Below are 13,615 nucleotides of genomic sequence, written 5' to 3'. Positions count from 1 at the left end.
GTTTCACTTGTGTTTCCAATCAAAAAAGGGAGCCCATGAGAGATGGGAAGTTTCTCATTCCATGTTGCAAAAGCATTGGTCACCTTTATTCTCTACCATGTATCATTTTCCATTTCTAGATAACTAGTACAGTATGATACATCGGGTTAAGAAGTGCTCAACAACCGAGTATGTAGCAAATGCCAAATTAAAACAAATAAGACATTAGTCCAAAGCCTCCTCCATATACTTAAAGGTGGAAAAAATAAAATTAAAATATTAACTAACCGAACTTAGGTGTTATTATGCCTCTTCAAGTTACTTAAGGATCAAATGACATCAGAGAAACATTACCAAAACAAACCTAAAACAACAACCCCCCCCACACACACACGCACAGAAAAACACATGATCAAGATGAAAAACATTAAAGTGGTTTTCACACTCTGGTAAAACAACCTGAATTAAGAATGACCACCTAGTCCAAAGTCACTGCCAAGATTATCAGAATCCTTACAGGACAGAGACTGTACGTAGCTCCTACCTCCTCAGATCCCCAGCATCTAGCATAGTGCCTGGCAAACAGTAGTCACTCAACAGTAGAGTATTGATTGTACATGGGGGAGACAAAATATTAAAGAACTGGTTCTCATCTGTACTCATTTTCAAAAATCCAAAACCTAAAATATTGATAACATGGTATAGCAAAGGAGCTTCTATAAGTTCAGGCAGAAATCCCTGGAAGAAATGTCTCGGTGTTCTGAAGCAATCACAGCAAATACCCACTCCCCAGAGTGGAAAGATGACTGAGTGGCAGCTTGGCCCCTTTCCCACATTCCAAATAATCAGTTGCACAAAGTAGATTCAGTCCCAAAACTGTTTGGACTTTGTTCTTCCATCAACATCTGGGTTCAACATGATTCCTGACCTCTACCTCAAACTGGAGACAGCAAATATAAGAACCTCACTCAACAAGAAAGTAATGTCACATCAAGGCCAGGGGAAACAAAGAGGCCAGGATTCACTGACACACTTAAGAGAAATGGTTCCTACATAGATATAAACATTCTAAACACCAGAAATATTGAAACAGCTTTTTAAGAAAGGAAGTCTGAGTACGTTTCCTGATTAAAAGTACTCATAATGTTGGAGAGAAAGATATCTTCAGGGAAGCTAACTGGCCTTACTAGATAGGGAAAACAAACTTTTTCTTTCTAGAGAGAGCATACTTTTCTCTTTGCTGTAGAATATGGCTGCAAAAACCTGGCTCATAATCTGAGACCCAAAAGCTGATTATTTTTAAAAGACATATCTTCAACTGACCTAGTTTGGAAACCCGGATGCCTTTAAATTACAAGTGAACTGAAACCATTCACGAGAATGGGGCTTTTGAATGCTGAGAATGTTCTTCAGGGCTCAGCATGAAGATATTTGGCATAATGACTGTAAATATTTGTAAAACTCTGGGTAAATGGATGGTGTCTGACCACGCTCAAACCTTCCTTCCAGCACAGTAGTGCAAGAGCAAGTTATCTAAGGTGATTGGTTTGTGGCTTTTTTTTGGGGGGGGGGGGGGGCGCAGCTGTTTTAAATGAAAAACCAAGCAACCCAATTCTGCTTCTTGACATTTTTTTCACATTCACTATACATGTTTAACATGCCCTTTTTTTTTTTTTTTTTTTTAACCCATCAAGATAGTCAGAGTACTTTTGAAACAGAGGCATTTTTCTAAGTTGATGCCCACCACAAAGAATAATATACCAGCCACAGGCGTGGAAGGGCAGGGCAGGCGCTAGGTGAGATCCCAGCGTTGAATTTCATAATACAATTATCTCCAAGTAGCTTTGTGCATCTGCAGGAGATTTCTCTTTTTTTCTCTCTCTCTCTCCTTCTCCTCAGGATAGTTTTAGAAATACTTAAGGAACTGCTGCTACTCATGAAAAGGACTAATGTTCAGAAGCAAGGGCACAGCAAGGCGGGGAGGAAGCCAGAGAGGAGTAAACCATGAAAGGGACCAGAGCCCAGGAAGCTCCTCGCAGGGAAAGCTGCAGCAGATGCTTTAATTAGCCAGCAACTCAGTTAAGACCGGCTGGGTTCCTTTTGCCTCATCCACACCCTAAAAACTGAGTCATCACAAAGTTCATTTATTTTGCTTCTGGGCATAGACACCCCTAATCTCCTGCTTTGGAAATGTTAAATACATTATCCTTTAATTCATACCTCTAGATGTTCAAATAAATACCCAGAAATGCCAAGCCAGAAGAACACTGATAGTCCCTGTTAGGATCCCCAGCCTATGTGTCGATAAGATACGAGAGACAGAAGACAATAAGAAACTGACAATCTATAGTGGAAACATGAAGAAAGAGAACATTTATTCAGAGAGAGGAATTCATCCTGAGAAATCTGTATGAAAGAAGTATATGCGTCAGGAGCAGATTCACAGCAGAATCCCTGAAACTAATAAGAAAAGTAAAAGGTTAAGCAAAAGATGCCTTCCCCCTGTTGAAACAGAAATCGGTTTCATTTTAATGTCAACTTGAGACTCCGGTCAGAGTTTAATTCTATTTTATAGTAATTGTCAGAATAACCATGGTGATGTATGGCCGGGATTCCATGATCAACACAACGCTGTATTCAGAGCTACGTGTGTCAACATACCGCCGTGCATTTCCAAATAATAAGAGGTAGGCATCCACGATGAAGCCAACTTTGGGTCGCCCCTACCGATTCAGGGAGGTTTGCTCTAATCTTCGATCTTATGATACGTTCTGTAAAGATCGTTTTATTACAAATGAAACTCGTTTGTTTTTACCTTGACAAAGGCGTCTATTTTTAAAAAAGTTAACAGGTGTTCAAGGCGTTCAGAACGCATGCAGTCCTGTACCGTGTGAGCACGAGAAGCGGAAAACGAAGCCAAGCCCCAAGGTGGCACAGCTGCCTCGCCTCTCTCGTCCTCCCCTGTCGCCTGGACTGACACCACTCCTGGCGTGCACCGCCTGCGGCCGGTGAGGAGCTCTCTGCACCTACCTGGCAGGAGGGCTGTGTCCCCTTGGCCGCGGCTCCGCACCAATCCTGCGCGCAGCGCCAGCCCGGGCTGCTCGGCTCGCACGCCGGGGCGGAGGCGCTCTCCAGTTCCCTTTCCTCTCCCTCCGCGCTCTGCGGCTGACAGCTTCACACTTCGCAGGATCGCCAGCGACGCGCGCGCCCGGACCTATCGCTGGGGAAGAGGAGGAGTCCCTGTCCGCCTCCCGGCCTTGATGGGCAGCTGCGACGCGGGCAACCGCGCAGGGCGAGCGTGGGGCGCAGCGCGGCGGCAGCGCCGGGAGCCGCGTTTATTTATACAGGAAGCTCAGGCGCCGCACTTCCTACTTCCCATCTGGGTCGCACTTCAAGGCAGGTGATGGCTTAACCCTGTCCGAGCTCCGCGGCCAGCGCGCCCGGCGCTCGGGTCCGCCTGCCGCCGCCCGGGTGCCAGGACGTGGCGCGGGTGGCCCGCGCGGCCGCAGGAATCCCGAGCCGGGTGTCCGCGCCGCAGTCCCGGCGCCCTTCAGCCTGCTCGGCCCCGCCTCGGCGCTGGCGCCTCTCTGCACAGCACCTCGCAGGCCACCCCTCCTCTCCTCCTTCCCGGCGCTCCGGTCCTCCCACGGCCCAGACCCGCCTTCCCACCCCCTGGTTCCACACAAGCACTCCCACGCACGTCCCCACCGCAGCCTGCACCTGATCTGTCCTTTGGCGCTTAACGACACGTTTAGAATGTAGGCACATCGAGGCAGCCAGCGGTCTCCGCTGGCCTCATAGACCGCAGGCAGCAGCCTTGGTGAACAAGGGTTGGCCAGGATTTCATGGAGGTGCTTTGTCAACAAGTTATTCAAGAAACACATGGTAACTTAATCAGTTGTGCGCTCAGTTTAAGGAAATGTAAAAGACAATCCAGGAGGTGAGTACCACGACGTGCCTTCCGCACTCCAAAACTTCGGACGCTCGCGTGACATTTATAACGGATGCAGGAACGTGGTCATTTTGAGCAGTCCCTCCTCTGACGCGGGCCTCTTTTTGTGCTCACTCTGCAACCTCGTTCTACTTCTGCAGCCATTGTCAGGAAAGTTCTTCCTAAAAGGAAGGAACTCCCAAGTCCTTTGTGGAAGGGATGGCGCCACTCCAGAGGACACAGCCACCTGCTTCTCAGCTCACGTGGAAGCACACTTGTAGGTCAAAGCCAAGTGCTGAAGAGCACGGCTTCACTACTGGGGTGCTCGGACCTGCAGGAGCACCCGCCCAGTCGTGTAGGGAACAGGAGGACAGGGCACAGGAGAGGGCAGGAGAAACACAGCCACAGAAATGTCACCAAATCGTATTTGAGCCTGCAAAGCCCTTCTGGCTATCTGAATCCAAACACCTAAATTTAAAGACAAGGAGACTGATGCCCAGGGCCATTTAAGTGGTTGGCCAAACCAGAACAGAGCTGACATGAGACCTGAATCTTTATTACATGAGAAAGGTGCATATTAATGAAAACCACCCCAAAGGACATCTAACTTCAGAGTGAGCAGTGGCTTAGGTTCTACATGATCTACCTCAAGGAATTTTCTTCCTACACTGTTGGTGCACAGCAAACAGGAAAGATAAAGCACCCCAAAGAGGCAGCTTGCTCATTAGTGCCTGATGTTCATCTTCTGAGCCTTGAACCAGAGTTCAACAAAGTCCACTTTTCAAATTACCATGCAATTAAATTATCATCTCTTATCAGTAGAATAAGGGTATGAAGCGTCTGCCAATATGAATGAAACACGGTTAGGCCGTCGTCACACTGGCTGTGGTCACAAATATTTCGTGTAATTGGATAACATCACCACAAAAATTATTCCAACCATGAAAATTCACAAAAATTGCAGTCAAAATTTAATAAGACTAAATAAGCATGTCCAATGCTACAATATAATGCAAACAACCCCTTCAGATCCACCTAAGGAATCCACAACGTGAATGAATATCACTCCCTTGAGCATTTATTGATCTCCTTCCAGACAAGTTGCTAGGTGTGAGGCAGATAAAGGTAAGGTATACATGGTCCCTGTCCTCAAAGACCTCTCACTCCAAGGCAGGAATCAGAGAAGCAAATCAATGATCAGGATACTGAGATGAGGATGTGACGGAGGGACACAAGCTCAGTGTGCCAGGAGAGCCGAGAAGAATAATTCAAGGAAGCGGGCTGATAAAAGGGCTCAAAGAAGGCTTCTACGAGGAGGCATGAAACCCAGAGTCTTCCAGTGGCTGAATGGGGAAGGCGGACAGGGTGGAGAAAGCAGGCAGAGCAATGTGAGTGCAAAGGCTTAGCCAGGAGATTTTAGGTGAAGCTTTTCCTAGTTTAGGAAGAGCAGAATGGAAGAACAAAGGCCTGCATGAATGCAGTGACAATTTTGGTTTGAAAAGGAATGAAGGGAGAATTCAAAAGCAGAATTGGATATGGAGAGAGAGAGAGAGAGAGAGAAAGAGGAGTTCAGATGCCGACTTCACTAAGAGTGGGAATTAAGGAGATGGAATGAGGAAGACGATGCTGATTCAGTTTACATCCTGCAGAATCTCACGTGTCTCTGGGATACGGGAAGGCCACCAGAGACCTGGTGGAGTGTCTTATGGAAAGTGCCATCATTGAGGTGGTGGCTATGGATGAAATTACCACGAGGTTAGGTCACCCATAAAAAGTAGCATCCTGTAGAAGGAAGCAGATGCTTTGGATCCAGACAAACTCCACTGCCCACTTGTTATTATAAACCTTAAGTAAATTGTTAACATAAACTCAGTTTTTTTCTTCCTTAAAGTAAGAAGGATGATTTTCATCTTATAAATTATTATTAGAGTAAATGAGACGTTTGTAAAATAGTTAGCACAGTCCCAATGGGACAGAAACACCTGTACTATACAAGTCTTGCAAGTGGGGCAAAGCATGTCACTTCCTGGGGTTGTGCAGTACACAACCTGCTTAGCTGTCCTAGCCTGATACACAATAGGAACTCAGTCAATGATATTCATCTAAGAAGGGAAAGGAAATGTGGACATAAAAGAAAGGGGCCAGTACAGAGAGCCCAGAGGAACCCTAGTTTTTAAAGGATAGGTTAAGAGGAGACTTCAGCTATGCCTGAGAAAAGAGTCGTTTCTTTTAGGCTAGAAAAATAAATATATTTGATATCTCAAACTGAGAAGAAAAATCCAGACACTACAATCCACAAAAATATTTTTAAATCTTTTTGAGCAAAGATATATTACAAATTGTTCACCAGAGAGGATAATCATGTTGATAATCATCATAATAATTGTTTCCTAAATTACAGACCTTCCTAAAGAAAAGGCATACAAATTCTTGACATTAATAGCAAGCAATCTAAATTATATTAATTTCAATATATCTAAGTCATACAAAAGTCAAAATTAAAATAAAGTCAAAGCTTTTTTAAAGTTTTTCCCACATATAAGGCTAATATATATATATATGTGTGTGTATACATATGTGTGTATATACATAAGTACACACATGTATGTATGTTCATATATATAATTACTACATTCTATGTGTAGATGTGCAATATACTTAAATAATATGTATCATATTATATATGGTGTAACATACTATGTAATAGGCATATAATACTGAAGCATTATAATTCTAAGTAAGAAAAATCTAATTTCTTCTTTGGAAAATTCTCTTTCATTAATATAAGCACAATGAAGTATCATTCAGTCATAAAGAAGGAAATCCTGTCATTTGTAGCAAGATGGGTGGAACTGGAGACTATGTTGAGTCAAATAAGACAGAATTGAAAAGGTAAGTACCGCATGGTCTCTCGCATGTGCAGAAGCTAAGAAAGGTCGACCTGAAAGTGGAAGAGTAATTACCAGAGCCGGGGGTGGGGGGGTGAGGGGGCGGATGTCTACACATGTGGGGAAATATCACACTGAATCCCCCTATGAACATGTAATATTAATGTGTTAATAAAAAATTTAAAAAGAAAGTGCTCCAATATTGATCTAGAAAGGAAAAGAAAAATCAAGGTTCATTCTCGAATCTACTCTTCTGTTCTTCCTCCCTACGAACTTAGCAACACGTGCCTTAGACTTAACAGTCTAATTATATCCTGCGCCTTAAAGTTTTTTCCAATGATTCATTCAGAAGAAAGAACCCAAGTATTGGGTCACCAGCTTCGGCCACCGGCCCGGTTCCCTCTCCATGGGAAGAGGTCTCAGGCAAAGGCTGTGGCGTGTGCCCGGCCTGGCCACTGCTCATTCCAAGCGGCTCCCATTCCGTTTCCATTCATTCTCTCGTGCCTCCTGAGCTTCGTCTTCTTTGTGTTTTTTCCCACATTTACTGAGCACACTGGGTATAGAACTAACAATAAGGCACAATTTGAAATACAACTAAGACTATTACCAATAATGACGGAAATGATGCCAGAGGTACACCCCAGGTAAAGAAGGGAGTCTGAGCTCCACGGAAAGCCCATCACGACGGAGATGCCATCGTGCCATCTCTGCAGGTCAGTAACATGCGTTGTTAAAAGCTGGAGGTGTGTCATTGCGTTCTGTTTCATACAGATGAACCTCGGTGCCTCACAGAGCCAGCCACAACCAACTGGGCCCCAACAGAAGAACTTAGCCAGACAGTCCCAATCTGCCACTGTCATTACGCCACAAGACCCCAGGACAACTCAGGGTGGAGAGCTGAACGAGACAGCAGAACTCCAGAGGAGTCAGTCGCCCCATCTCAGGACCAATGGGAGAATGAAGTCAGTGCCCAAGTGTCTCTAGAAAAAATGCCTCTGAATGAAAATTCCCCACTAGGAAGTTAGATGGAGTTAGCCAGGCGCAGTGAAGCACGCCTGTAATCCCAGAGGTAGGAGAATTGCAAGTTCAAAGCCAACATGGGCAACTTACCTAGAACTTGACTCAAAGTATAAGGGGCTGGAGATGAAGCTCAATGGTAGAGAAGTCATCATGAGTCCCTGGGTCCAATCCCAGCAACACACACACACACACACAGTTGGATGAAATCATCTCAATCATCTTGCCATTCCTTATGTTTGTGAAATTTGTATTAATCCTTCCACTGATATTATCATCTCCTCCAAATTTCCTGATACAAAAGACAATTCATGAAAAAAAAAAAAAATCCCCAATGTTTGAAGAGTCATCCCAGGCAATGTGCAGACGGGTTCATATCATATTGGCATCCAATGTGATACAAAGGGCTGCAGTGAATCAAGAGTCAAATGGGACCGCGTGCATAGGTAGGCAGCTAAGTGATGAAGTGTGTCCTGGGTTCAAGTCTTAGCACAAAAATAAATTATAAAGTCAAAATACATCTCGGTCTAACAGGTGGGGAGCTCTGCTCTTTCAGACCCAAATTATTCATCGACAGGACTACCACAGATGTTAGTTTTCTAGGAGCCCTCTGGAAAGGTCCCTTACAAACTTACATTTCCCCTACGACTTAATGACTGACACTCTTCTTTTCCCACCTTCTCCTCCGCACCGCCCCACCTTCCTCTTCCCACAAGAGAGTGAATCACCAGGTCCCCCTTGAACTCAGAAGCTGGATAGAACTAACACACAGCATCATCTGCAGAGATCAAAGAAACAGAGTTCAAGGCACAGGCGCCAGGGCTGGAGGACGAGTAGGGAGAGGACCAGCAGCTGCGGGTGCCTGGAGTTGGGGGAGCCCGTCTCACGTTAGATGAGGAAGAAACGTTCCCCTGGGACGAAAAAGTCCACTCTCCTTCCACATTCACTGCTGCTCACCTGAAGTCCCCCACAGAACAGGTCTCAGGAGAGTGGGCTGTGGTTTCAAGGCATCTCGCAGGCACGTGTCACCGGACGGTCCTCACAAGGGGCACCTTGGGGACTTGGCCAGTGTAGCAAGGACCCCAAACTGCATGTGACAATATTGCCATCTTCCAGAAAAACAGGGTGGCAGGGACGGCCTTCTTACAAGTCAGGTTCCCAAAGCAGATCCTCCTCGCTCCCCTGGAGGTGAATCCCGTTCCGAGTAAATCCGATGGGACGCGGGATGGGCTGCTGGAAGGAGCCGTCGCTGCCACGCAGCCCGCCTTTGCGAGGAGCTGTCTTCCCAGGGCCGCACGGCAACCTCTGAACGCCTGTTGGCCTGACCACTCGAGGGGTACTCAATCCTGAAGCCGCCATGTCACTCGCTGCAAGGACTGATCTCATCGGGAGGGAAGAAGACGATGCATTGTGGGGGTTCTCCCCAGGGAGGCATGCCGGCCTCAGCCAGCCCTGCCTCTGTTCCCCAGCTGTGGCACTCAGGGGGGCATCCTGACGATGCAGCCACGCAACTCCCTCAGGCGTCTGTGAAAGAGTGTCGGGATCTTGTCATTGACTTTCTGCTCACATCAGCCCCTCGCTCGACCCCGAAACAAGGTCAACAGATGCTGGTGTCTTCTAAACATCTCCTCTGTGCTCATTTAATCATACATGGTGTGTGTGTGCGCGCCCACACACACACACACACACACACACACACACACAAACACACACACGGCATCTTAGCGTCACTCTGCCAATCGCCTATTCATCTTCTTTGTTGGTTTTGCTTTACAATGGTTGATATTTTTCCTGTCGATTTATAAGAGCTCTTTTTAACTTTCAGTTATTAACACTTTTTCTGCAATGTATTTTACGAATACTTTTTCCACAAATAACTGATTTCTACCGATTTATGGTACTATTCCATGCAATGGTGTTTGATTAGATAAGCATGGATGTAGTATGTTCAATATGTTTTTTTTAATTTATTTTATTTTATTTGTTCTAATGAGTTGTACATGACAGTAGAATGCATTTATATATTTTGATATCTCACACATATATGGAGTGTAATCTCTCATTTTCCTTATTATACATATTGCAAGATCACATCAGTCATGCAGTCATACATGTACATGGGGTAATGATGTCTGTTTCACGCTACTATCATTCCTCCCCCATAACCCTTCCCCTCCCTTCACTCCCCTCTACCTAATATAAAGTAACTCTATTCTTCCCTAGCCCCACCCCCTTATTGTGAATCAGCTTCAGCATATCAGAGAAAACATTCAGCCTTTGGTTTTTTGGGTTTGGCTTATTTCACTTAGCATGATATTCTCTATCTCCATCCATTTACCAGCAAATGCCAGAAATTCATTCTTCTTTAAAGCTGAGTAATATTCCATCGTGTGTGTCTACATATCACATTTTCTTTATTCATTCATCTATCGAAGGGCACCTAGGCTGGTTCCATAGTTTAGCTATTGTGAATTGAGCTGCTGTAAACATTGATGTGGCTGTGTGACTGTCGTATGTTGATTTTAAATCCTTTGGTTATAAACTGAGGAGTGGGTAACTGGACCAAATGGTGCAACCATTATGGAAAGCAGTATAGAGATTCCTATGTTTTTAATAAAAATATCCTTCAAGGTGTATTTCATAGTTAATAAATTTGAAATTGATGACACTTGACTCTTTTCTGTAGACCATAATAATTTTGAGAAAATACTCTCTTCTATGCTCAAATACCTACTAAATTCAGGAAAAATTCCAAATGAAGTATATTTTTTTTAACTCTTACGTCAATTTATTTAATTTTATCTTGTACATTTTGCTCAAAGAGGTCAGAGTTAACTGAAAAAATAACTCCTGCAGAACTTGACTTTTAATGAATCCAAATGGTTCATTAAAATATATTGTATGTAGATGCAGCATTTTTGAACCATTATCATCTTCTTTAATATTGTAGCCTTTTGAAGTCAGATTAGGTTTGAGCTAGCCACCTGGTATAGTGAGATAAATATGTTGCAGCTTTGGCTTTTTGCTCTGAGGTTGCTCACGCTCTGTGGAGAAGGTTGTGTTTCAGTACAAAGGAGGTCTGTGGGCTTCATGGAGAAAGTCCTTAAGGCAGGAGTGCAGGGGCGCAGGGTGGTTTTGGTCTTGGCATTCCTAAGCTTTCCTAGTGCAGAGGGTAAGTGTCCACTGCTTCTCTACTGTTAAAACACTTTGAGGCACAGTCTCTTAGGAGATTTAAATTGGCCATGTGAAGTTGCCTTAGGCTTCCCAGATATTACTCAACAGTTTTGAGGGCAATTCCTTATCTTTTTTAATTTTTTTTTAATTTTTACAGACTGCATTTTGATTCATTGTACACAAATGGGGTACTTCTTTTCATTTCTATGGTTGTGCACAATGTAGATTCACACCATTCGTGTAATCATACACGTACATAGGGCAATGATGTCTGTCTCATTCCACCATTTTTCATACCCCTCATTTCCCTCTACATAATCTAAAGTTCCTCCATTCTTCTCTCACCTCCCACCCCCAACCCCATTATGTATCATCATCCACTTATCAGGGAAAACATTCGGCCTTTGTTTTTTAGGGATTGGCTTATTTCACTTAGTATGATATTCCCCAATTCCATCCATTTATCTGCAAATACCATAATATTATTCTTCCTTATGACTGAATAATATTCCATTGTGTATATATACCACAGTTTCTTTATCCATTCATCTGTTAAAGGGCATCTAGGTTGGTTCCATAATCTAGCTATTGTGAATTGAGCTGCTATAAACATTGATGTGGCTGCTCTACTGTAGTATGTTAATTTTAAGTCCTTCGGGTATAAACTGAGGAGAGGGATAACTGGATCAAAATGTGGTTCCATTCCAAGTTTTCTGAGGAATCGCCACACTGCTTTCCAGAGTAGCTGCACCAATTTGCAACTCCACCAGCAACGTAAAAGTGTGCCTTTTTCCCCACATCCACACCATTTATTATTGTTTGTGTTCTTGATAACAGGCATTCTAATTGGAGTAAGATGAAATCTTAGAGTTGTTTTAATTTGCATTTCTCTAATTACTAGAGATGTTGAACACTTTTTCATATATTTATTAATCACTGGTATATCTTCTCAAATGAAGTATATTCTTAATTTTTCTTTTAGATTGTAATATGTAAAATTATTTTCAAAAATATTATCTTTTGCTTATAATATCTTTTCTTGAGAAAAAATTATGCCAACCAAACTCATCAAACAAATTGTGTCTATTTATGGTTCTAGTTACTATTTAACCAAATTTAGATACCTAGAAATTGCAGGCCTTCTAAAGTTCAGTATACTTTGACTTCTTCTAAAAAGAAAAATATATCCTGTTAAAAACACTAGTTTCATCAAAAGATTCTTACAAGTCCCGATATTCCAAGTATAATTACAAGGCTTCCAAATGAAATCCTGTGTGCTGTCTGTTTGAGTTCTTATTATTTAATCTGCTCAGGTCCTACCTTGTATTTATAAGGATGAGTTCCAGAACATTCCTGTTTTCAAGCTTCATTTTCCATTAGTGCAATTTGTAAAATTGCAAAAGGTGAATATTTTGCTTATTTACCTTAATTTTAAATTTCCAAGAAAATATAACCAAAACTTTCTTTGCAAAAAGAAAAAAGTCCATAATATTAGTAGGCACAGATTTTCACAGTAGCTTTTCAAAGATTCAAAACAAAAATTGGATTGATAATGGTTTGCAGAGAGAAAAAACATGCACTGCCTGCCGAGAGATGCTTTATATTCAACATCGGTTTTGTCACAAAAATTTCGCAATTTGACTACTTGTCACATACAGAAAAACATTTGCATTTGTAAATTTTGGCAACTATTTCTATTGCAGTTTGTTTGAATGAAATGGGTTATATGTGCCATTTTCTGCTCCATGGATTTCTCTCTTAAGCAATTCCATTGTTTATATTCTGACATTATGTCACCAAAACACGTATTTGCATGTTCACTGAAAAAATAGATAATTTTCAGTGGTTGCCTGAGGCTGGATGGGAAGGTGGGTATTGATTGCAAAGGGACACCAGATCACGTGGAGGGACCAAAGTGTTCTAAACTGGATGGCAGTGATCACCCAGCTGCATAAACCTACTAAAAGCCAACAAGTGATAAGCTTAGAATGGGTGGAATTTCTGATGTGCAAATTTTACCTTCATAAAGCTATTTAAAAATAAATTTTATTTTTTATATATTTTATTTTATTTATTCATTTATTTATATTTGGTACTGGGGATTGAACCCAGGGGTGCTTTACCACTAAGCCACATCCCTAGCCCTTTTTAATATTTTGAGATAGGGTCTCCCCAAGTTGCTTAAGGCCTCGCTAAGCTGCTGAGGCTGGCTTTGAACTCATGATCCTCCTGCCTCAGCCTCCCGCGGAGGCACCAGCCACCATGCCCGGCTTAAATTTTAGTTTTGATGATAAAATTTTGGACCAAATTCACATTAGAATTCACAGTAATATAGTATTTAAACGTCAGTAGAATGATTTTTCTAAACACTTTAGTTCCATAAATTAGATGAAAATAAATCTTTCAAGTAATAAACTAGGATTCCATTTGAAGCATCTGGTAATATTAGTATAAAAACTGCATGATTTAAAACTGTGCACAAATTGCTCTTCTGCTAATGGAGTCATTCACATTGGCAACTTTAAATTCACTCCTTCATACATGCATAAGAAAACTTAATATTGATGACAGGCAAAACAGATTTGGAAAAGTCATGTGAACTGAAGGAGGAGTCATGCTTCACCGA

The 13,615-nt window shown here is 42.7% G+C and overlaps 1 protein-coding gene across 7 annotated transcripts in view; it reads right to left on the bottom strand.

Annotated features, from left to right (window-relative positions):
* RNF144B (ring finger protein 144B) overlaps positions 1–13,615 on the bottom strand; it is a 149,243-nt gene that overhangs the window by 76,365 nt on the left and 59,263 nt on the right. The window contains exon 1 of one of the 7 annotated variants that reach the window (XM_079147092.1): positions 3,700–3,804. The exons of 4 other annotated variants lie outside the window; for them this stretch is intronic. In XM_079147092.1, coding sequence (XP_079003218.1) covers positions 3,700–3,747 — 48 coding nt within the window. In that variant the 5' untranslated portion in view covers positions 3,748–3,804. Of the gene's footprint in view, positions 1–2,794; positions 2,989–3,009; positions 3,597–3,699; positions 3,805–13,615 lie in introns of those variants that run through there. 2 more of the 7 variants (XM_079147095.1, XM_079147091.1) reach the window with 2 other exon arrangements.

This window comes from Sciurus vulgaris, assembly GCF_902686455.1.
Source record: "Sciurus vulgaris genome assembly, chromosome: 7".
Classification (NCBI taxonomy): Eukaryota; Metazoa; Chordata; class Mammalia; order Rodentia; family Sciuridae; genus Sciurus; species Sciurus vulgaris.
The sequence above is the reverse complement of the archived record's forward strand: the minus strand, read 5'-3'. Positions and strand labels throughout refer to the sequence as shown.